The sequence below is a fragment of the Copadichromis virginalis genome, linkage group LG11 (genome assembly GCF_057382275.1).
Source record: "Copadichromis virginalis isolate Kocher_CV1m ecotype Utaka linkage group LG11, C_Virginalis_male_GT1.1, whole genome shotgun sequence".
Taxonomy (NCBI): domain Eukaryota; kingdom Metazoa; phylum Chordata; class Actinopteri; order Cichliformes; family Cichlidae; genus Copadichromis; species Copadichromis virginalis.
This window is the reverse complement of record NC_140628.1, coordinates 25,004,334-25,028,374: the sequence shown is the minus strand read 5'-3', so window position 1 is coordinate 25,028,374 and position 24,041 is coordinate 25,004,334. Positions and strand designations below refer to the sequence as shown.

General features: G+C 43.1%; 2 protein-coding genes across 5 annotated transcripts; both read right to left on the bottom strand.

Moving 5' to 3' along the window:
• Positions 1-6,089: 6,089 nt before the first annotated feature.
• On the bottom strand, positions 6,090-12,910 carry LOC146698744 (uncharacterized). 4 transcript variants are annotated; one of them, XM_085471522.1, is made up of 4 exons: positions 12,606-12,845; positions 11,974-12,011; positions 9,452-11,878; positions 6,090-7,201 (listed from the first exon to the last, which is right to left on the bottom strand). In XM_085471522.1, the coding sequence occupies exons 3-4, from the start codon at positions 11,852-11,854 to the stop codon at positions 6,839-6,841; spliced, it is 2,766 nt and encodes a 921-aa protein (XP_085327648.1). In that variant the 5' UTR covers positions 11,855-11,878; positions 11,974-12,011; positions 12,606-12,845; the 3' UTR covers positions 6,090-6,838. The 4 variants fall into 4 exon arrangements, with proteins under 4 accessions (XP_085327648.1, XP_085327650.1, XP_085327647.1 ...); XM_085471524.1 differs by lacking the exons at positions 11,974-12,011; positions 12,606-12,845 and adding an exon at positions 12,853-12,910; XM_085471521.1 differs by having other exon boundaries at positions 11,974-12,845.
• Positions 12,911-13,134: 224 nt separating this feature from the next.
• Positions 13,135-23,688, bottom strand: ntd5 (ntl-dependent gene 5). The gene is made up of 8 exons (XM_085471520.1): positions 23,541-23,688; positions 22,343-22,477; positions 21,744-21,935; positions 15,562-15,679; positions 15,030-15,106; positions 14,239-14,421; positions 13,855-14,052; positions 13,135-13,750 (listed from the first exon to the last, which is right to left on the bottom strand). The coding sequence occupies exons 1-8, from the start codon at positions 23,605-23,607 to the stop codon at positions 13,668-13,670; spliced, it is 1,053 nt and encodes a 350-aa protein (XP_085327646.1). The 5' UTR covers positions 23,608-23,688; the 3' UTR covers positions 13,135-13,667.
• Positions 23,689-24,041: the final 353 nt, after the last annotated feature.

Here is a 24,041-nt window from a genome sequence, read left to right as displayed (position 1 = left end):
GCATCCTGGATCATCAGTGCCAACTGTGAGCGACTGTCAAACTTCACCCCTCCCCTGCAGTGACCTCACCCCCACCAACCCCCCCACCCCTCTCTTTTTGCTTGGAGCAATTTACCCCCTTGACATCTGCAGACTGAAAGAGTGAGGAACAGATTACAGGACAATAAGTACTTCTGTGTTTGTTGCACTTGACTTTAACATAGAAGAGGATAGAGCAGTCGATTTAATGTTAGGAGCTGGACTGTCGCATGATGTGATGATAGAAAAGTGTAAGCAGGATTTCTTTAAGAAAGGGGGGACAGTTTATTATAAAGCAGCTAGAAGAAGAGTGTTTTGGACTCTCTTCAAGTCGTGCACGGCTGCAGGCTCATATGCTCCTGTCAAGACACCTTTAGGTCACCCCCCCCTAAAGTGATTTACTGTTCTGTGTATGTGCAAGTGTGTGAGTGTGTGTGTATGAAACACAGCACAGAGAGTCACAGGTCAGTAAGTTAGTGACCGTCAGCATACACTATACAGTGTGGTTCCAGCAAAACCAGTCAAGTTTTACCTCAAAAACAAGCAGTGTTTGCCAGTGCGTGCATGATGTCTACACATGTATACATACGTGTGTGTGTATGCATGTATATGTGTGGCTAATGCTGCAGAGGGGAGGGGGGGAGAAGCAGAGACACCTGTTCAGTCCTTTTGACAGACAGACGGGTGTGTGCTGGTTCAGCAGGTCATGGAGAGGAAGGGAGGCAGAGAGGGGAGGTAGAGAGGCGGAGGCGACGGGTAAAAGTTGGTGAGGAAAGGAGGCCGACACACATGACGGAAGTCTTACTGGTGAGGACAGGAAGTGTGGTGACAGGGAGACAGTGGGTTAAAGCTCTTTTTATCTGATAAGGAGAGAAAGACACCAGCACGGAGATCCACTAATCAGAGAACACGGAGCAGAGATAGCACTGCATGGGCCAATTACGGTTGCCATGGAACAAAATAGAACAACTAATGGAAGACAAAATGAATGGGAACCTTAATTTAATAGATGGTTATAGACAGAGCGCTCTTTCAGGTGCCATTTGCACAGTACGTCTGTGTTTGTCATCATTATAAAATCTCACCTTTGGCAGCTTTTCCTCTCATGCCCTGCAAAAAGCATTTTACACACTGCTCCGACACACACATACACATATATATAAACACTGACAGCGTGCCATGTTATTGTAGGAAAGGTGATGTAATTGCTTTTTCCTCTGGTTCCCCCCCATCGCAGCTTCACCCTCTGCTCTGCAGCAGGGACTCCCTCTCTGATTAACACCTGTTACCCTCCTTCTCTGTCACACACACACACATATGCACAGACAGACTCCACAGTGTTAATCCTACACTGTGTCTGGTGAGCGAATTAGCTTGCACGCTGTTAACCCTTCCCTCTTGATATCATATTTCTCTGTGCTATTCTGGGCTTACCCATCTTTTTTATGTGGCTAATGAGCTAAAAACTCACTTTGTCTATCATTTGGCTTGTAAAATTCATTCACTGATTTCATACTTTAGTCGTAACCGCCTCCTCAGTCTGTTATATTTGCAGAGCTTGAGTGATGCAGCTCTCAAGAGAGTCGCTGTCTTCTGCCTTTCACCCTGGTGTAAGTATCTCTCCACCATTTGAGAGGCTTGACATAGAGAACGAGCCAGACGTGCAGCACATCCTAAGTGTAAGTGTGCCCCCGCGTGGCTGAACTGTGCAATGACAGTCATATACATTGGACTAAAAAGAAAAAAAGCTTTCATGGTTTGTTTAGCTCTACATCATTTTGGCTCTCAGTGACAATAATGGGCTGTCTGTGATGCAACAGAGCAGATATACAACAAACATATCAAAGTGCCAAATGTATCAAAGGGAATAAAAAGCTGAGACACACACGCCGAGCTCACTTCATTACATCTGCTGTCTCTCCCTGGTCGTTCATCATTGGATCTATTCTAGTCCGTCTCTCCACTCCTCCTCTACCTTTATCACTTCAATCACTTGGCGATGTGCCTTGTGCCACTCAGAAGGCCTGCTGCCCGTTCCACTTCACGCAGCACAAACACAGCCACACACACACAAGGAAATTTCAAACACGGACTCTACAGATTCCTGTCCTCCGTCTGTCTATCATCCATCTGTCTGTCAGTCACTGCACTTTGAAGCTCGGTGCAATCTGGATAGTTAGCAGCCAGCACACACAGAGAAGCGCGCATACTGTACAGTGCACACACATCTCCAGCTGGACTGCTGAGCTCACACATTCAACTGGTTGAATATTCATCATCTCCATCGCGCGCTGAGGACCTTGTGAGCTCAGCAACGCAACAGCCCAGTGGTGTCAATTAAAGGGCTCGAATCTGTTTTGTGTTGTTCTTTCTCGTTCTGATAGGAGGCCACCGATTTAAGTGAACGCTCGAAGTGACCTTCACAGTAGGTAAGCAGTACTTCAATTGGCTTCTTCAACAAAAAAGTGAGGAGCTGTTAGGTGACCGGGGGGGTTATATTTATTAGAATTTGATCTAAACAACACAAAGATATGAATAGAGCGTTGTAGCCTTGTAGTTCAGAGTGCTGCTGCTGCTGGTGCAATAGTGTGGAGGATATTTTCTATTTAAACACCTGAGTATTGTTCCTGACCATGTCCAGATATTCAGATGGCCTCTACAGTCACCAGATCTCAGTCCAATAGAGCACATTTGAGATGTGATGGAAAGCAGCTGTGTGATGCGGTCATGTCAACATGGAGCAAAATATCTGAGGAATGTTTCCAGCACCTTGTTGAATCTGTGTCATGAAGACATTTCGACAGGCAAACGGGAATATCAAGGTGTGCCTAATGAAATGACTAATAAATGAACACATGAAAAATTTTACCAGTGTTAAAAAAGTTTTTTAATTTTGGTTTCCAAGGACAATCATTATTTGATTATTGAGAAATGTATGTAAGTAAAAAATTTCAACTTGAGTACTTCATTCATCAAGATTTGACGTGTGATTTAAGTGTTCCCTTCATTTTTTTGACAGGTTCGTATTTTTCCAGTCTGTCTGTCTGCCTGTAATCATTCTTCCTGTCCATACTGGCACTGAAGTCATTGCTTCTCGATATTAGGCAAGCAGAAGAGATGGAGTACAAAGCACGGTCCTCTTTTGTGCAAAACTGACCTCTAAAACTCTAAAATATGAGGCTTCCTCAGCATGAATTTGTACAAATCCAGATGATGTTTGCTCTAGTTAAAAGGTTTTAACACTTTAGCTTCCATAGGCAGTGTGTCCTTGTTGGCCTTTGGCAGAAAAGTAGTAATACAAAGAGAGAATTTGGTTCCTGAAGATACTGTAAGCCACCTCTTTCATTAAAATTTAGATTTCTGAGTCGTATTAAATTCAGCCTAATGTCAGAGCTCTTACAGCGAGCTCTGATTGTGGATTTTGTTCCCCATCTCTACACTGAAGTGCCATTAAGAGGGATCCTCTCACAGGCATGAACAAGGGGAGCAATTACAGTTACTTACAGTCCTAACCCACAGTGCGAATGGGGTTTGTTAGCATTGTTTTAAATAATTTCCCCCAGGGATCAATAAAGTATTCTGATTCTGATTCTGATTTTAAGACAAACTTGAAAATTGTAAACTGAAGCTGCACTGATAGCAGTGCAATTCCTGCTGAAAATATGGTAATAAAGTGGTATTAATACCATATTCAGTTTTTACACATCCCTAAAGTCTCCTTGTAATTACAAAAATTCAAAGAGGTAAAGCTAAAATATCTGCTTTTTAATGCTCGGCTATCTGCGAGCACAGGGCATTTCACAGGAGTAAATTAACCACTCTTAATAAACTCCTCAGTTAACCTTTGATCCTCACACTCTGCACACCTTTCTCCTTCCACTGACCCTCTGTGAAAGTGAATTTCCTAAACTAAAACACAATGGTGCTCAGCACAAGCCTTTCAGGAGGCCAACGCTGCTCAAACAGCACAATGGCCGGCGTAGAAATGAAGAATGGGACGCCCATGACGACCCAGTCAGGTCATTTGAGCGATACAGTATTTAATAACTTATCTCCAGCTTACCTCTCTTAGGCTCCATGGCTTAAATGGAGCAGAAAATTGAGAGAGTGCAAAAAACAGAGGCCCGGCTTCCAAACTCAATTACTCCCTGGAGGCTGTCCAAGTGGTCAGCCTGCACACCCAAGCAGGGTGTTTTTTCCTTAATCATAGGAAATCATGTAAATCTCCTCTGTGGCGATTAAGCTGGCAAAAATGGATCAAATTAAGAAGAAGAATAACTTCATGCTGTGTAAAGACTTGAAAGGTGAGGCTGTGTTGTGCAATCCACAATGTGATAAATGGTCTGGTTCTTATATGGTGCTTTTCTACTCTATCTGAGCACTCAAAGCATTTTATACACCATGCCTCATTCATCCATTCATACAAGCACTTTTTTCTATGCTTAAGAGCTTTCTGTCTAACATTCATACCCCAGTGGATGCATCGGAGAGCGACTTGGATTTAGCATGCAGACTGAAGCAGCCAAGGACCGAACTATCAACCTTCATACCACCAGCTTTACCTCTTGAGCTAAAATAACTCCCTACAAAGCAAGGTGGAAGGAGATAGAGAACAGTAAAACTTTAGGACCTCTAGTACGAGCTATGCTAGCAGAAAGGAAACTAAAAAGTGAACTTTTTTTTTTTTTTTTAAACCACCAGAATAAAGTTGGCCTTTAGATTTTGCCAGAAAGTAATCAAAAATGTGACTTAGAGAGAGAAATAAAACATAATGACTCAGATTTTACCCCCCAAAAGATGCCAGTTAAAGTATGGACTAGTAAAGACCTAACAGCCTACTGTTGCTTTATACACAGAGAAATTATGGTTTGGAGAGGTTAAATTAAATCATAAGGAGGGGCTGAGAAACAAGCAGAAACCGATATATTGAATGTCTTCCTATCAACAAACAAACAAGAAAGCAGATATAAAATAATATCGAGGCTTTGCAATTCTTAGAAGTAAGCATCCAAAGTCATACAGACGAATGGAAAAGTGAAGTGGAAATAGTTGTATCTGCAGAAGAATGGGAAACTATTGGGGAATTATGCTTTTCATATCCCTGGAGGCCATTTGAGTGGAAAAACATTCTAAGATTTTTTTTATTAGCGCTGCCCCGAGAAAGCACCAAGGTGTAGGAAGGAATTGTTGGAGGATATGTGGCTCATCAGTGGGTAATCATTGCCATTTATTCTGGGAGTGTTCAAAACTCAGGCTATTTTAGAGTGAAATCCATTTGATGCTCTGACAGTGAATTTAAGCGCCTCGGCACAAAGATCCAAACTAAAGAAGGCAAATACTGAATGAGAGTACTACCTGTAGGAGGGTAAAAGCCGTTCTTCTCTGACAAAAAAGTGATCAGACACGAACTGAGGATTAGTTCAAACTTAATGGGAATATTCTCCTTTTCCCTAAAAGCGCAGCAGGATAAGTTCATGGAACTGTGATCAAAATGGATTGCATTTATCACCCGACTTCAACCAGACTTAGTTTAACTGGAAGCGACAGTTTTATTATCACTGTGATGAAAACTGTGACGCTTGAAACTTGTATCTAAATCGCAACAAGCACAGAGAGAGGATGGGGTTATGTCTTTCTGCTATAATGTATTATAATTAGTAAAATATTAGAGAAATTAATACAATGTAGAGTTTTTTTGTTTCGTTTTTGGCAAAAGTCTGCATATAACGCTCAATTGTAATAGTTTATATATTAAAATTGTGTTAGCAGATTATAATTTAATGGGTGTATTTTGGTTTTGTGTTGTAGCTTCACACATAAAAAGGATTTTTTTTTGTTGTTGCTTTTTTTTGTTTTTGAAAAACGGGGCAGCTGGAGCTCAGCAAGCAGAACTATGTGTTCATTAACTGGAAGGTCAGTGGTTTGATCTCCAGCTCCTCCAGCCTGCAGGTCACAGTGTCCTTACACAGAAACACACTCTATACAGCAGCTCAAAACAGTGGGAGCGATATGTAAATACAGTCTGTTTATACTATTTAAAGTGGAGGAAAAGAAAGAGCAGAAACAGAGAGTTAGCTTTGTGAAAATTTAATACCAATAAATTAACAATATTCAAAATTTAAACAAAAACAAAATTGAATATAGAGTTTATATTAGAATAACTCAAAAAACATTTGGTCAAACTCTTACAGGATGTGGATTAAATACAGAAGATCAACAGCGGCAACGAAATTAAAAGTAAGCGTTTTCATACACAATGTAAAAAAAATAACTTTTGAGTTCAAAGAAAACGAGTGCAAATTCCTCACAGTGTGTCTGACGGTAGGAAAGATTATATCTTTCATATGAGATAGTGCAGAAGTGCAGCTCTTACAAGTAGTACTCTTTATATACACGACTAGAGCAGAGGATTGTTTAGTTCATAAGCTATCTTTCTTTTTCGAGCACTTTAGGGTTTCATCGTGGATTGCATGGGAACGCAACTTCATGAGGACTTGTTAGCGTTTTAATTAATGTTATGAATTCCCACACACACACACACACACACACACACACACACACACACACACAAAGAAAACATGACTTCAAGAATGAGTTTTCCCTTAATTCAAAGTCACATCTGACTTTGAAGGCTGTGTTTTGGCCCTTTAAATGGAATGGGAATAATATACATTCATATAAATAAATTAACATTAAAAACAATAAATATGAAAGTGCTCCCTTCTTTGATTCTTAGTCAATAAAAAGAAAAGATCAGAGTCTAACTGTAGTTAGATATCATCAACAGCACTTCTCCCCTAACTCCCTTTACTTTAAAGTGTTACGTTTCCACCTCAGACTCTGAGTTATCCAAATTAGACACAGTGGAGCTGTACCATTCAGCACTCTCCTCTTCCTCCTGGACTCCTGACACACCACCGCCTCCTCCGTCTCCCCGGCTGCCTCCTCTGTCTCTTCTCTCGTTAAGCATTTCCATGGCTACTTGGTGGTAGGGGTGCTTGCGTTTGGTGTGCCGCCGGAGGGTGTTGCGCTCGGCAAAGCGCGTGTGGCAAAGCTGGCATTGGTAGGGCTTCTCTCCGGTGTGCACCCTTTGATGGCGCTGGAGCTCACCTGCCTCCCTGAAGCGCTTGGCACAGATGGGGCACACAAAGTTCCTCTGGCCTGTGTGGATGTGCTTGTGTCTCTGTTTAAAACGAGAGACGAACATCCAAATGATTACTCAAAGGCATATAAACAACATTTTAAGTGACATTTATATGCAAGTAAAAGGGCTTGTGGGAGGCGGTGAAGCAAAAATGAACTATCATAGCCCAAGAATCTTTTCCTCTGGTCTGTAATGTTGTTTATTTTTATTTTGCTGTATTCTGGAGCTATCCTCTGTAGAGATGTCTGCTTTCTTTTTACCAATAACGAACTAAAGGGCCTTGTGGTTCTCAAACCATCAAACTGAAAAAAAAAATACATGAGAAATTTCATGTAAAACTATTTTCTTTCTGCTGTCTACATCTGCCAACCAAAAGAAGCAAACAGCTGACTAAAATTATATCTCAGCTGGTGGGGGGTGAAGCCATTAATGTTTACAGTCTGTCATGCTGACACGAGCAGGAATTATAACAGTTCCTTCATGAAAATGCTCATAACAAGCATTTTGGAATAATCAGCCCATAATTTTGAAAAAGAAGCATGACTGCTGAGGTTTTTATACATCTTTGGTGCTTTGAGCCCCACAAGGCAAAGTCTATTTACTGTAGTTCCATTATATTCAGTGGAATACAACTCGGTAAGTCACACCAAAACGATCTAGATAAATAAAAAGCAGTACAGGTCCAGAGGAACGTATGTGTATTTGATTTAGAGGTGAGCTGTTCCTTCGGTGTTTGCTCTCATCTTTGTAGTGCTTCGTTGGCTCTTTTAGCTCACTGTGTGAGTTTTTAGTATATCTGATAATGTCTGCCTCAGCAGGCGCTGGTATTTGAAGCAGAAATCTCTAAATATCAACTCCATAGCTACTGCTTAACTTCTACATAAGTGTGTAGATGAGCAGCAGCTTGACTAAGTTTGATATTTCACCTAGAAAGAGGGTAAGATGTCAGGTGTTTGATGACAGAGGAGCTAAAACAACTGCTTGGACAATAAAACTGACTGCCAGCTATTTTGAGACTTAACTATAACTTCTAATTATTTTTTAAGTGAGAATGTCAGATATTTTGTTTGCAGATTTTACTGATGTTACCTCAAAGAGCCGGACAGTGGGCTTGTAGCTTTTGTGCATGTGTGTGAGAGAGATGCATTCAGGTCGACACGCCATACAAGTTGGTGGCGGCAATGTCCCAGTGGGGCATCTCACATCTGGAGTGTGTGCATACTGTGGGTAGGCTGCAGACCTACAATAAGCCCCACTGTGGGCCCCCCTTGGCTTAGTGTGGGCAGCCCACAGTAATGAAGGTGCTGGGGACTAAACATAATGAAAGGAGTGCATTCTGCTTTCAAAAGTGTGCTGCCACTCACACATCACCCCTACTCTTGCTTCCCTTCACGGAAAATCAAATGAATTCTAAACGTTTATCAGTAACATATAACGCCCTGCGTGGCTGCGCTCCTGCAGCAGAACTACTGAGACCTTTTAACAGCAGTTGGCCTCTCAGATCACATGATCAGGGTTTCTTACCTGTTCCGTACACTTATGTTAAATCCGGAGAAGATCAAGCTTTTAAGGTTGTTGGAACGCCCTTCATCAGCCAATCAGGAGAAGTCATTATTATAGTTAGTTTCCCCTTAATTATCGTCCCATTATTTTTGGCCATAGTTCACATTTGATGTGTTTTTGTAAGAATGAGTGTGTTTGACTGTGTGTCCATATGCTGGAACATGTATACTTGGTTTTATTCAAACTATGAAGCACTTTGGAACTGTGTGTTTTAAAAGGTTCTATACAAATAAAGTTATTGTTGTTGTTGTTACAGAGAACAGAACAAGGGCAGCCAACATCCCCCCAAAAAGCTTTGAATGTCCTTAAAGAAGCCTGGAAAACTTTGAAGAATAAAGGTAGTGATACCAAATAATAATTTTTTGTTTTTCCTTATATGCTGCATGTTTGCACATGTTTCAGTAAATCTCTGTACCCATTTTCCTAGCATAACATAAAGAAATGAGGAGTGGCTCCAGAGTTTTGTGGTGTACTGTATTGATATTATTAAACTGACTAGCTTTCATCTGTGGTTTAGTACCAAGCAGGTCAATGCACCAATGTCAGGTTTGTCTCCAGGAGTGTGGCTGGTACTTTTCGAATAAATCAGCTAATTGTTCATGAACAATATTTGCACATTTACACACATATTAAAGTTTGTTTTTGCTGCTCCCAAGTGGCCAACATATTCATTTGTTATTACTTGTCTTTAGGATGAAATGATGGTTATGATTAGCTTGTGCTGACCTGCAGATGGCTGGAGCGTTTGAAGGCTTTGCCGCATTGCTGGCAAACATGAGGCTTCTTCTGCGAATGGGTAATGGCATGGCGCTCAAGGTCGGAGAGGTAAAAGAAGACCCTCGGGCACAGCTGGCAGTACAGCACCCTTCGGGAGCCCGCGGTGTTGGGTGACTGCTCTGGAGAGAGTGGATCTAGCGGGTCAAGTTTACCAGGGGGTAGGATAGGTCCGATAGAAGGGGAGGTAGGAGCAGCCGTGTTAGAGAAATAAAGATGGTCATCCAGAGGTAAATGTTCAGAGTGAAGGTCTGATTTGGAGTCAGGTGATTGGGCGTCTAATTCTGAGGCGGGCTGAGATAAAGAGTCATAGGTCAAACTAGCAGACGGCGGTCTCGGAGACGATGCTGTAAAATTTGATGGCTTGTTGTTTTCATTGGAGACCTCTTGAGCAGATATGGCTTCATTTCCAGGGTTTGATTCAGAGTAAGTGATCTGAGTTTGAATAAGAGGAACTGAGCTGTGGTCATCCTGAAGAGCAATAGTGGATGAAGGGACAGTGAGAGACGTAAGAACGGAGCCAGAATTTATGTTATTCACGCCAGACAGGATGACAGGGGGGTTATTGGGGCTGAGTCTGATGACAGGGTGAGACAGTGTAGGAAGAGGCGATCCCAATGTGCTAACCTGACCAGAGGACAGAGGAAGGGAGACCGGAGCTGCGGCCGTAATCTGGGACAGCTGGCCGGTCGAGGAGTCGAGGACAGCAATAGGGGTGGAGGTAGCGGTGGACTCACCAGAGGAAGAAGGTACAGAGGAAAGGAGAAGAAACACGGGAGTGGAAGCACCATGTGAAGTCTGAGTAACTGAAAGGGGAAGAGAGAGACCGAGTGAAGCCGAGGAGAGGTGAGAAGAGGAGGACAGGAGGAGAACAGGAGCATTGCCTGCAGGATTTGCGACAAGTTGAATGGGTTGGGTGGGGACTGATATCCCAGAGGAAGGGGACAAAACAGAGCTGGCATCCTGAACAGCTTTAACGCTCGGCTCTGCAGCCACTGAAGGGTTTGCGTTTGTAATCAAACTTGTGAAGACTTCTGGAGCTTTATCCTGATCATCACCTAGTGATGAAGAATCACTGATAGGGGGTGGCGAGGGGTAAAAATCACCAGAAGGTGCATTTAGGGCATTATCTGTACTTTGGCTGGGACCTGCTAACGGTGCCAAAAGCGACGACTCCTTTCCTTCTGCTTCTTCTGAATTAGCATGATCAGACTGAGAATCCTCCACCCTGGAAGCATTGACTTGTGGCACTTTGAGTCCATCCGGATTGAGCATATACGGAATTCCCTGGTCATCGATGAGAAGAAGATTTTCAGTGTCACAGTCTATCGAAGAGAGAGAGGTCAAAACAGAGGTAGAAAAGAAAGAGGGAGACAGAAGAGCATCTTCAAGAGTATCTGTGCCGCATCCCTCATCGTCCTCTTCTACTATGTCTCTGTCTCCTTCTCCCTCATATTCATCCACCTCCATGATCAGAGAGCTCTCACAGCCCGAGTCATCCAAGAAACGCCCATATCGCCTCTCTCGGCTCTCCCTTTTCTTGGGCAAACTCAGGTCCAGAGGTTCTGTCTGCTCCTCCGTTTCAACCTCATTGAATGTTTTGCAACACTTCAAGTCCATTTCTCGCAAAATTAAAGGAACATTTTTCTGAATTTCCTTCTCTGTAGTTTCCTCTTTAATCCTCGGCTGACTTAAAAACTTAACTGTATTAGCAGTAAAAGGAGTTTCCGACCCATCAATGTGGACAATTTTAACATCCAAAATGTCTCGGTCTTTACACAATTTATCCCGTTTCTCTGCTTCTGTCTCAGGAAATGCTTCGGCTTCTTCTTCAGTCTTCTGGTAAGTAACTTCCATGATTTCTCCTTCATTTTTAACAGCTGGCACACAGATTTCACGTTTCTTCTGTGATTCAGCAGAGACCAACACGGGTCCCTGAAATTCTGAGAGAGCAAAGTCTTTGGTCAGGCTGATAGCAGAGTTTGTGATTGGCTTCTTGCACCGTGGAGGGACAACAATTTTGATTCTTATTGGCTGGCTGTGCAAAACAGGCACTCCAGACTTTACTGTAATTGGCTGTCTGAGCCCACCAATCTTAGTTGTTTCCTGAGAGGCTGGCTCATAAGTCCCGCCCACCTCTGGCTTTTTCCCATTGATTGATAGAGCATCTTGCCTGATGGTCACTGCTGCCGTGACAGGGCATGGCTGGAGGTTACCTGGTACAGTACTGCATGCAGTTTCGTCCTTTGGGTCCAATAAAGTCTCTGTCACTGGCCCTGATCCCTCTCCACACTGGCTGCCATTTTGGACATCCAGGCTGCCACTGGTCAGGACTGAAGCCAACTGAGAATCCATTTTGGGGCATACCTAGTTATATTTCTTTTAAATAAAAGTAAAATAATAGATTAGACACTAAAATAAGGACAATTATAATAAAGAAAATGTGCATTTTAATTATAGCCTTTTGCTTATACCAGGAGAGGAAGATTATTAAATAAATATCCTTAGTTGGCTGGATGGGAGAAGAAGAAGAAGAAAGTCTGGGGATTATTGGGGTCAACTTTAGTGCGAAATGCCCAAACCCACTAGTGCTGTGATATTATAAGCAGCGTGCAGACTATTCAACCTAAATCCTCGGGCCGAAACGATGAACGACTCGTATGACCCTCTTCCTCAACAGCAAACGTGCTGTCACTTTACATGATCCCAAATCTTAGCTCACAATTCCTAACGACGGATCACCGATAATGAAAAAAAAACGCACCGGAGTACAGAAGGGTCCGAATGATGCGAGTGAAATTTCATTTCCTGGCTTACACTTCTTCCGTCCACATTCATCATACATGATGAAACCTTCCATTATAAAATTCGCATCAGAACATTATTCATACCCGGTTAAGCTCGCAAGAACCAGCCTGTTCTACCCCCTTTCTGCTTATAAACCGAGAAGAACTATCCGCGGAGGACGCCATTACGCACAGTCCTAGGTCCGAAATGCCAACGTTATTATTATTCCGCGTGTGCGCCCTGACGGCTCTCGGACCTGGGACAACGCTGTCGCAAACGCGCGCGTCGGAGTAGAAACCCCCCATGTATATTTACACACAGTCGTGGCGTGGAGCGGATCCTTCCCCTTGCACCGGAGCTTCCTCGGACCCACAGCCAGCCATTTTAGAGCCGAGGGTCCGAGATACCGCGAGCGCAGCTTTAGGACAAACTTTCCCGGTGAGCTGTCATTTATTCCAGCCGTGCTGTCAGAGCCGGTGTTGTGCCGGACACGCTTTCGATACATTTAAAAACTGGATTTTAAACTATACTCCACCCATACTCTCGCTGCATAGGGACTGGCTTACCCAAGCTGTGGATATTTCCGGAGGACCAAATATGACTGTGCAGTGTAAAGGGTGATGCTGCGAATGCTGTGGGAGGGAGGGGTCAAGGGGAGTTGCTATGGTGTCGCAGCCTACCGGGTCCGACCAGTAGCCATGTTCAGCCTATGAGTACTGTTGAACCTGCAGCCTGCAAAGAAAGGCTCTCTGTGCTCCCAAGAATCAAAGAGAAGGGGGCAAAGCAGGAGAGGTAAAGTGGAATCACACAGGAGGGTTTTATTTGCCATCAAAGAGCTGGAGAGCAAAGCATTTTGACAATATTTTATTTCAAATCTCTCATGTTAAAAACTTACAAGCTTTGAGACTTGATGCGTCGGGCTCAACAGAAGAAAAAAGATCACACAGTGAAACATCACAGAGTCGAGTCATTATGAATTAGGCTACATGAAGGTATCGTCAGGGGTATAGCTGGTACTACTGTATTATACACACACACAGTCATGATTACATATAGATTGCATCTATGGCACAATTTGGTTGAATTACTTCACAGTTATGCCTGCAGTTGAATAGTATTCAGGGCAAAGAGAGGAAAGTTGAGAGCAGTGGTGAAACCCCGTGAGGCCAAAAGAAAGACATCTTAGGCTGCTGATCCACAAAAGCTGTGAAATCAAAAAAATAGTCCCTGCATCTAACTAACTGTAGCTCTGATGGTTACAGAGAAGCTGCAGAGCGGTCAGGGAGGAGGTGTACGGAGGGCGTGTGTTTTGGAAGTGCTCGAATTGTGGCACAGTGTCTGTCATGAGCGCTGGGTGGGTCGAGATCAGACGTGCAGGTCATTACTCCACGTCGCCGGGCTCGCATGCTTCAATTTCCGAGACCAGCCGATGAGGAAAGAGTTTATACTGCAGCCACGTTGGCTCTGAAGAACGATAAGATTGCACAACTATTAGAAACACTTCATGGCGTTACAGATGTTAGTTACACGTGACAAAGAACCGGGCACGGCGGCTGGTGCAGGTTTACCAAGGTAGCAGGCTGGTGTCTGCAGCTTTCCATTAAAGCAGGTCTGGGTTGCGGTGAAGCTGCATTGCTTACGAGAATGTTTGCAGAAGAACGTCACGTTTTCCCCGTGGGGAACCATGGCATCTGTAACATCAAACGGCCAGCGTTTCACGCCACCAATCATCACGCGGCTTCGCTCGGCAGGAATGAGACAACGAGCTGTGAGGGTGACCAACAAGGTATGAAAGTATCATATAAACATCAGACACATAATGCTGTGTTTATTAATTGCCGTGTGTAGGTGCACATTTATTTGAGTTTCTAGGACTTTATGCAAAGGTGTCTCTCTACATTTTACTTCAGCTTTGTTAAATAGTCCGGATATTAGATTGGATCGTTCCTCACCTCTACAGTGCGGGGGCGGCGCACTCCAGCTGCCATTGGACAGACAGGTGATCATCTGGGGTCCATCCAGGAGGAAGTTCTTTTTGCACAGGTAGTGGATGTCAAAGCCCACTTCATACTCAGTCTTTTGGACAGCCACTACATAGCCCTGCTCCACCTCTGTAGGAGGCTGGCAGTACACTTCTATTGAAGAAAGCAGGTTTATCAGTAAACTTAATCAGAAGGTTTGCTGACATTTAAAACACAGGAGCAGAGTTACTATTTCACAGGACAAATGCACAGTTGCTCAATTTTCCATCATTGTTTAAAACCTTGAAACTCCACTGAAGTAACCTCGCTCTTATCTTTAACATGTTTTAATAAATGACAGGCCCAGCCGTACTCCCGTTGGCCTGATTCGAGAACTATCCTCAAAGAATTTTCCATTTCTGTTAAACAGGCCATGAAATCCCAGGTTTGACCACACGATGGCAGAGAAGCACTGCAAAACGGAGCAGTAGCTCCTGAAAGATGCATGCCTGAGAGTGTCTGTGTGTTTCTGTCTGGCTTCTCTGATTCAGTATTTCTTAAATATCAGCTCTCAGAAATGCATGCATGCTACAAATGATGGAAAAACAAACCATTTCTGAGCTGATGTTATATTTAGACTCAGTTTGATCATTCGCTACCCAAGCATTTTCTGCTAACCTGCTAAAAAAATGGATGAAGTTACACTAAGAGTGAAGAAAACGTAGCACACATGCATGTTCACACATGATGGTTAGTCAGCACAGGACGCCCTGTACACTTACTTTTACAGATCGGGTGAGGATACTGCCAGGTCTGATTCTCCTGGCAGAAATTTTCCCTGCTCCCCACTATATCCGCCCTGCAGGAGAAAAAGGAAAGAGTGATGGAGACAGACGGTGGTGCGACATGTACAGTACTGACTAAATGTGATGGAGAAAAAGGTGTAAATGTTTCCTTTTTCCACCGTCTCTCTGTGAGAGTGACTAAATTTTGTGTGCACAGTTCTCTGGCTGACACATCCACTCAGGCTCATCTTATCCTGTGAGATGAGTCAGTGCGTAAAGGGGAGTCAATACAAGATTAGACTGTAATGACCTAGTTAGCTCAATGGAGAGATTGTCAGCTGGGAGATCAAAATGAATTCCCTGCCATTCATTGCTCATCACACCTCTGCTGTATTCAAGCCTTCCCTTCACTCCCTCCCTCTTCTTCACACTCCGTCTCCGTTCTCTCACTTCCTCCATTTCCATCTCTGTGGCATTTCAAGTTTTGAGACCCCCGCACATTCACACTCAACGTTAACCCTGCCCTCACCCAGACAGGCAGCTGTAGCGGATGGATGTTCCTACAGCAGCGTCTCCCTGAATGCTGAAGGTGTTGGTCACTTCCTCGGGCAGAGGGCAAGTCTGGACAGCAGCAAGTTCAGGTGACTCTGATAGTCAAAGAAGACAAGAGGCAGTGAATGGCAGGTTAAACATGCTATCTATAAAATACACTCACTGGCCACTTCATTAGGTACATCAGTTCACCGGTTTGATAATGCAAATATGTAATCAGCCAATCACATGGCAGTAAGCCAGTGCATTTGATCATATAGACATGATCGTGTCGACCTCCTGAAGTTGAAATGGAGCATCAGAATATGAAAGGTGTCTCAAGTGACTCTGTATCTGGTCTGTTTATTTCAGAAACTGCTGATCTACTGTGATTTTCCACCATAACCATCTCTAGAGTTTACAGAGAATGATCTGAAAAAGAGAAAATATCCACTCGTAGCCAGTTCTCTGGGTGAAAATGTCTTGTTGATGCCAACGGTCAGAGGAGAATAGTTCAAGCTGATAGTAGAACAACAGTAACTCAAATAACCACGTGTTACAACTAAGATATGCAGAAGAGCCTCTCTCAACGCACAGCGTTGAGCTACAGCAGCCATAACATATACTGCTCCTGTTACCTAAGAAGAGGAAACTGTGCCTTCAGTTCACTCAGGCTCACCAACGCTGGACTGTAGAAGACTGGAAAAAAAATGTTGCCTGATCTGATGAGTCTCGATTCTTGCCGCAACATTTCTTGCCTTGTATCAGCAGTTCGGGCTGGTGGTGGGGGTATGATGTTCCAGAGGGATATCCTTTAAATGCCAAAGTATACCAAAGTATTGTTGCTAACCATGTCCATCCCTTTATTGCTGCAGCAACAGTGGGATGCTGTCACGTCAATATGGACCAAAATCTCTGAGGAATCTTTCCAGCACCTTGATAAATCTATGCCACGAAGGATTAAGGCAGCTTTGAAGGTTAAAGGGGGTCCAGCTCAGTACTAGCAAGATGTAACCACAAAATGGTAAGTCAGTGTACAAAGTCAAAATACACACAGTCACCTTTGTCATTCTCCAAATGCAGTTTCTTTTCTGTATCTACTGGTACGCTGACTCTGAACTACACTTCATTGGCAAATATTGCACTTTTTAGGAAAAACATTAATATTATTATTGTGTTGTTGTTGCAGGATTTTTCAGTGGCAGAAAAGACCCAGTCTACTCTACTCCATTCATCTGCTAACTAACTATAATCACAGGCATTACAGACTGCAGGAGTACATATAAACATCTAAAGATCAGACTGCACAAAAGTGCACAAAACTGCAGTCATTGCAAGAGTAAAGCATTCAATAGCATACATGTCCTCATGCATTTGTTTCCAAGACATTAAGTATATTAAGTGAATGATAATAATGACTCACAATGACCCCAAAAAAGCCCTCGATTGAGTGACATAGATGTGATAAGAAAGGTAAAATCTACTATCAGAGTTTGCTATCAGAGTATAGTTTGGTTAGTTTTGGGCAATGACGACCTAATAGCTAGTTTTAGGAAAAGATGGTAGTTTGGGTTAAAATATCTGCGTCTTAAGGAGCCGCTGTGACAAAAAGCCCTGAATGCAAACTCGTCCCATGTGTGAAGAAAATCAAGAAAAAACCTGAAGGAAATGAAACAGGAAGAAAAACAGAGAGCAGGACCAGCCATCATGTCATCTCATTTGACTTGTGTTAACCAAGGTTTCCATATAGTTTGTGACCCACAGAGGCGTTTGACACAGTGTCTTGTTTTATTCAAGTTGAAACAGGCCTTCTTAGATAATAAATCAAAGTTCGACGAGCAGGTGAAACGCCGCCCCGCACGTCCCCGAGCTCACAGCTCTAACTGTGATTGTATAACACCTGGCATTGTTCATTCCTAGATGTTTGAGTGCCTCACGCTTGTGGAAATATAAATATCAAGAGTGGTGCTTGGAGAGAGGCTGGAGTGACCTGAGCTGCATCAAGCGCGGGGTTTCAAAACTGAACACGGCTTTGAAAGGTAGAGACAGCGCTCGCCCGAGGGCTATCTTGGTATCTGAAACCGAGAAACGTTAATGTGAGAATGTAAAGGGACCTATGGGAGAGGGAGAGTTACGACTCTGTTTGGCTGCAGTTGAGAGCCCAAAGCAGAGTTCTGTTTTCACATACCGCCCTGCTCCTACCTTGTACCGCTGCCACCCACACAGGCTGCAGCACCAAAGTGCTATAAAGCAGGTATACCAAATTCATCTTCTAAAAACTGTAAAACTGTGATGGTTTTTTTTTTTTTTTATCCAACGAAACAGCGCTAAATATGCACCAATTAGACCGAGATGAAAGATGTAACAGTACACCACGGTTCCCATATACTTTAGACCTCTTTATACTATGGGGTTTTTTTCCAATAAAAATATACACAGAGACATATCCACACAACACAAGCTGAAAAGCCTAGAGCTGCACACTTGTCCTTGGCTCCTATTGTAGAGAGAGACCTTATCAGAGGCCTCGGATGGAAGCGGATGAGAGGAGAAAGAGATGAGAGGAAAAGAGGATGAGAAGAAAGAGCAGAGGAGAAGAGAACTGGGAACAGAAAGGCCTCGAGCAGCGTGAGCAAGAGAGCTTTCAGACTGTAATCTGTCGCCCACACACACAAGCACACACAAACACAGTCGTGTATCTGACTTCACAGCGCAATGACACATTAATTTCCTGGAGACTTATTTCAACCTCAACTATGACTACTATTTGCCTAATCCTGACCTAAACCCAACCTTACTCTACCCCTCACATTTATATGTTAAACTAGATTGATTTCAAATGCATTGATTTGATTTTTGTCCCCATAAGGAAGGCATGTCCCCAGCATGAGTAATGCTTGGACACACACACACACATCTACCTCTCTACGTGTTGTTAAACGCACACCCTCACTCACATCAGACCCGCATTCACACTCGCTCTCGCTGGCGCAGCGTGCACGCAGCTCCGTGCCACTTTGACAGTGATCTGCCGCCCACTGCCTCTCAGCAGGCACGAAGGAGCTCGGCTCACACTCTAACACACATGCAAAGGACACACAATACAAACACTCTCACACGCTCTAAACCCACCTACCTTCTGCCTGTCTCTCAGAAGGAGGATACTCTACGAGCGAGCTGAGAATTGTATCCTTATTTCATCTCTGAATTGGTGAAAAAATCCTGAGGGTGAGACTGAAACGCAGCAGGGTTGAGGATTTCTAGGAAAGCATGTAGCTGCAGGTGGGCGATGAATGTAACAGGCCTCAGACCTTTAAAGCTGAATTACATTGTTATCATGAGCGTTGACAGGTTGACCTAAGCAATAGTACTGATCAGGTCTGGGGAGATACTAAGAAGAACCTTGTGTTGCACGCTGCAACTTTATAGAGGTGAAGTAGTGAGGATGCCTTTTGTTTGAATTCAATTCAGAATCAACGCTTATTTTTCTATATTTCATGAGACAGAAACATAAAATATCTGCAGCCCACAGTGCTTGCAGTGGCAGTGCAGTAGTCTTCAAGTGGGTTTGCTTTTTAACACCCTGTCTTCTGGGTTTTAACTTTGGATATGTAATAATTTAAATAAGCAATGTATTTTTTATAAACTCTGGAGTCTGTTGTCAGTTTACATTGCCGCTCACAAGCCTGATTCGAACAACACGGTTACCTTGGGGCAGAGAAGCACTTTGGTTGTAAATTAACACAAATCGAAGGCCTTTGAACTTGCTCTCTTTGAATTGACATTTGTTCTTCCCTCTCGCTCTTTCTCTGTTGTTAGCACGCTCGCCTTAGCACAAGAAGGTTCTGGGTTCAAACCTTCCCGAGGCTTTTCTGTGCAGAGTTTGCATGTTCTCTGTGTGTCTGCGTGGGTTCCCTCCAAGGACGCTGTCTTCCTCCCACAGAGCAAAGACAGGCATGTTAGGTTTCAAATGTATGGTTAAATGTGGCTTGCAGTCTAAAACGCTTTAAGTGGTCAGTAAGACCAGAAGAGTACTATATAAATGCCTTTCTGTTTCCAATACGCTGGTCACATGTTTATTATAGATCTAGTACCAACCTATATCTTTAAACACAGCATGAGCAAAGTTTTAGTTGAACCTGTGTTTATGCGTGATTACACTTTCAGGCCGTAATTAGTCTTTTTTGCCTTGTTGGTTTTTGTGGTAGGTTTATTTTGTCTAGCCTTACATTATAATTTTGACCATATGTAGACTGCATCTTGCCCTCTAGTTCAGCAGCAGCATAAATACAACTGAAACAAGCAAATAATGTTACAAACACAGTTTCCAAAAACACACACATGAGCTGCAGACAAGAAGCAAGTCTGCTATAGTGAGCACATTTTCATCTCAGCTCTTGTGTATGGTAGTCCTGTTGCTATGGAAGCCACTGTAATAAATAAATTGTCATCTATAAGTTAAAATTTCAGGTTATTATCTCAAATTTGTGACGTATTGACTCACCACTGAGGAAATAGACATTTTTGAGATAATAACTTTAAATTTTGACTCAGCTCTGCGTGGCAAAAAAATAAATAAATAAAAGATAAATCTCAGCGGAGGAAACAGGGAATCATCTGTTTATAGCACCAAATACACTGCCTACCTTTCTGCTTTCTGTGTGGCAGATCCTTCCAGCAGGTACTGGAGAGGAGGTGTGGTTTGTTCCCAATTAGCATCACTGGAAACACCTGAGCCCAGTGTGCCAATGATCTGTAAAAGCCCTCAGAGCTCAATTACTGTGTCTCTCCTTTGTAAGAGGCTGTTTTTGGTTGTAATTGCTCATTAGTTTGTTTTCTTGCACTAAATAATGTTGCCTCCACCCCCAACAGGACTGACTTCATACACCATAGCTAGTTTTTATTCTTTCTTTATGTTTCTTTTATTAAAAATAAAATGTTTCTTTGTTGGCAGTTGTGTGCTTCTCCATTTCTGTCATGGCAGTTCAACATTGCTGATGTAATATTTTGACATTAAGTGTTTCTGATTTAGTTTAGAAGGCTATATAAATGCAAGATTCCTACAGAGGCTGCCATTAGTTTTATTTATCCATCCATTATCTTCCACTTATCCTTTTCAGGGTCGTGGGGGGCTGGAGCCTATCCCAGCTGTCTTAGGGCAAAAGGCAGGGTACAACCTAGACAGGTTGCCAGTCTGTTGCAGGGCTAACACATAGACACAGACAACCATTTGCACTCACGTTGGGCAATTTAGAGTTTTTCCATTAACCTAACCCCACGAACTGTGTGTCTTTGGACTGTGGGAGGAAGCCAGAGAACCCTGCAGAACATGCGGGTGTGTTTTGTACCATCATCTAACACAGTAACACAATAACTAATGAGTGATAAGAAATGTATGATCCATCTAGAAGGCTCACTAGCTGATTAGCAATATTATCTCTATCTAGCTTGAATTCTTTCTCTGGTGTTTTCTCATCTGCTTTAATGACTCGCTCACACTGTTTTTCTGTAACACTATGTTTTGCCACTAATTCAAATGTCAGTAAGTAAACAGTTGTAATTCTTCCACTTTCTGAGTTGGTCCATAAATTCCAGATTATTTGCCCTTACATGTAACGTGGCATTTATGAATCTTACGAAATAATCCAAATGTTGGGATTATTCAACATGACCCATGAAGTAAAAAAGGCAGCTTGCGATGCTCTGGGACGTTCTACATTTTTGTTTTCTAAAAAACAAATAAAACATGCTTGTGTATCTTTGTGTTGAACTTGTTTACCTCTAAATGTTGCACACGTATATGTTCTTGCACACATATTTTTTGAAATGCATATTCTTTGTATTTAAGATAAGAAACATGTAAGACATACTGTATGCATGCACAGACACAGCTGTGTATTCAGCTTTTGTCTCCTTTTTAAAGTTCTCGACAGTTCAATGGTAAAATCTTCAGACCCACTCTGAATAACCGAGGCTCTGGTTGCTATGGTGATGGGGAGAATAGGTCCCAGTTGTGTAATGTCTACGTTGACACAAATCACAGAGGGGTTTCTGGATTTCTCGTCTCACATATACACCCACAAACAGCTGTGTGTGTTCACTGCATAGACCTCCAGCTGACCACTACCTGTCAGGAAGAAACCCGAACCAAAGAACATTTTCCCGTGACCTCAAACCTACCTGTGCAGATGGGCTCATCGCCACTCCACTGTCGGTCACCCTGACAACGGCGAATAGTGGCATCCATGCCGCTGGGCAATGTGAATCCTGGCTTGCAGCGCACTTCAAGCAGGGCAGAAAAGGAGTGAGTGGGAGAGAGGAGGCGAGCTTCTGCGTTTTCGCTGTGGGGTAGAGGCCAGGGACAAGTACGACCTGAGGATGAAAGAGATGGTCCAGAGAGAGGAGAGAAAACAAGAGGCAGGGAACAAAACAATTCAGAGAATGTGCAGGAGACAAATGAAAAGAGCACAAATGAGGCTGTATAATGAGTCTGGATACACGCACAGTGCTCCCTTTTACAGCACAGAAGCATAATAAAAAGCTTCTGTTCAGCACTGGCATAAGGCTTTTATTTTATTTTCCATCAAGAAACACACACACACTGATGTATGTTGGCACAGCTGCGTATGCGTACGCATTTGCACGCACACACACACACACACACACACACACACACACACACACACACACACACACACACACACACACCCTTTTAATAGCTGAGCCCACAATGCTTTTCAAAGTGAGAACTGACAGCACACATGCATACAAATAGTTACCTGGAGCCACACAGCTGAGACCACACTGGCCGTCACACAGACACTGGCGTTTGCTGCCACAGTCACTGTCAGCTTTGCAGGGTCGTGGACACATCCTCCTTCCCTCCTCTCCCACAAGCCTCTCCGGACATGACCCTGTTGTGATACCCACACACTGTTACACAGTAATTGCCCCTTTGTTTACTCCTATTTCATTCATGGCCCCCCATAAAAAAAGGGAAAAAAAGACAAACGCTGTGTCGTAAAGAGATTTTGTTTGCCAATTCTGCTCTGTTTTCTCTGTGAAGGAAAGCAAATTCAGTGTGGGTGGCCGGGCAAACACTTGCCACCCAGGTTGCAGAACGAAGAGGTTTTTCGATGGCGGGCTTTGCTGCTCTGTGCCTTTCAGCTATCAATCTTGTTCTTCACTGAAAAGTGAGTGTGTTTGTGTGAGAAACTTTATCTAAAATGCAATTCATGCAATTCTGAGTCATACATCATAAAAACCACAGTGAATTACTGTACATAAACATCAACATGACCTTGTCATTTGAGACGGAAAGGGGAGGGGATGTGGGGGAAACAAACTCGGTGCCCCATTTTTCGATTCTCAGAATGAAAATGTGTGCGCTGCTGTATTCACTCTGCTCAAAAGCACATGTGCACACAAAAAACATGAATGCGCAGCACATGATCGTTCCAGACATGGCATACATATTTAGCACCTATGATATTATATAACTAATTAGTCACTATGAAATGCAGGCCAGTATTATGGAAGACTTGGAACTGTTCATGTGAAGGTAAACAATGATCCAAAACAGCTTTGCAATCATTAACTACTGACTAGAAAGCCATACATTTATGATGTAGGCTACGTGCAAAATATACATACAAAATAAACATTAAAATAAAATCTTAGTTTCTTAATTAGTACACTATGACCAACATTTGCCACTTTCCAACTGACTAATTGCGTACGTCTGTATCCGAGCTATGTGCTCACCTAAATTTCAAACTACAACTTAGAGAAAGATGAAGCATTTCAGGGAAAATCCTAATGGCATGTGCTCACCTAAATTTCAAACTACAACTTAGAGAAAGATGAAGCATTTCAGGGAAAATCCTAATGGCATCACTAAAGAGCATTCAGTCCAGCTGCGTTAACTGTGTATGCAGGGATCAGTGCTCTTCCAGGTGAAAGTGATGGAGGGCTTACCTGAATCCTGCAGGGATACGGTTCCAGTCAGAGCCCACATGGACAGCAGCAGCAGTGCACGGTCCATCTTTGGAGCGAGGATATGAGCAAGGGACACGCAGATGCAGCATTTTTAAGGAAGGGGGGAACAAAGGGTGGGAAAGGGGGAGAAAGAGGGAGAGGTCCAAAGAGAAAGAGAGGGAGAAGTGGAGAGAGAGAGGGTACAGCCCAGGAGCACACATCTGGTTCGTGTTGAGGAGGAGAAAAGTGAGGAAAATTCCACTCTGAAGGACCTTTCACCCATTTCTGTTGAGACAACAGATAAAGGGGGTGACATATGCATAACTACTGTCCACACAGAGAATTAACAAACAGGAAATGCTATAAAAGGAAGAAACTGATAGATTTGACTTTATATATTGAATGCAATATATATGTGTGTGTGTGTGTGTGAGCACCAAAGTAGGTCAGTGTGGCTTTTTTAATGCTTTATCTTACGCATAGCCCATCATATAAACTTTT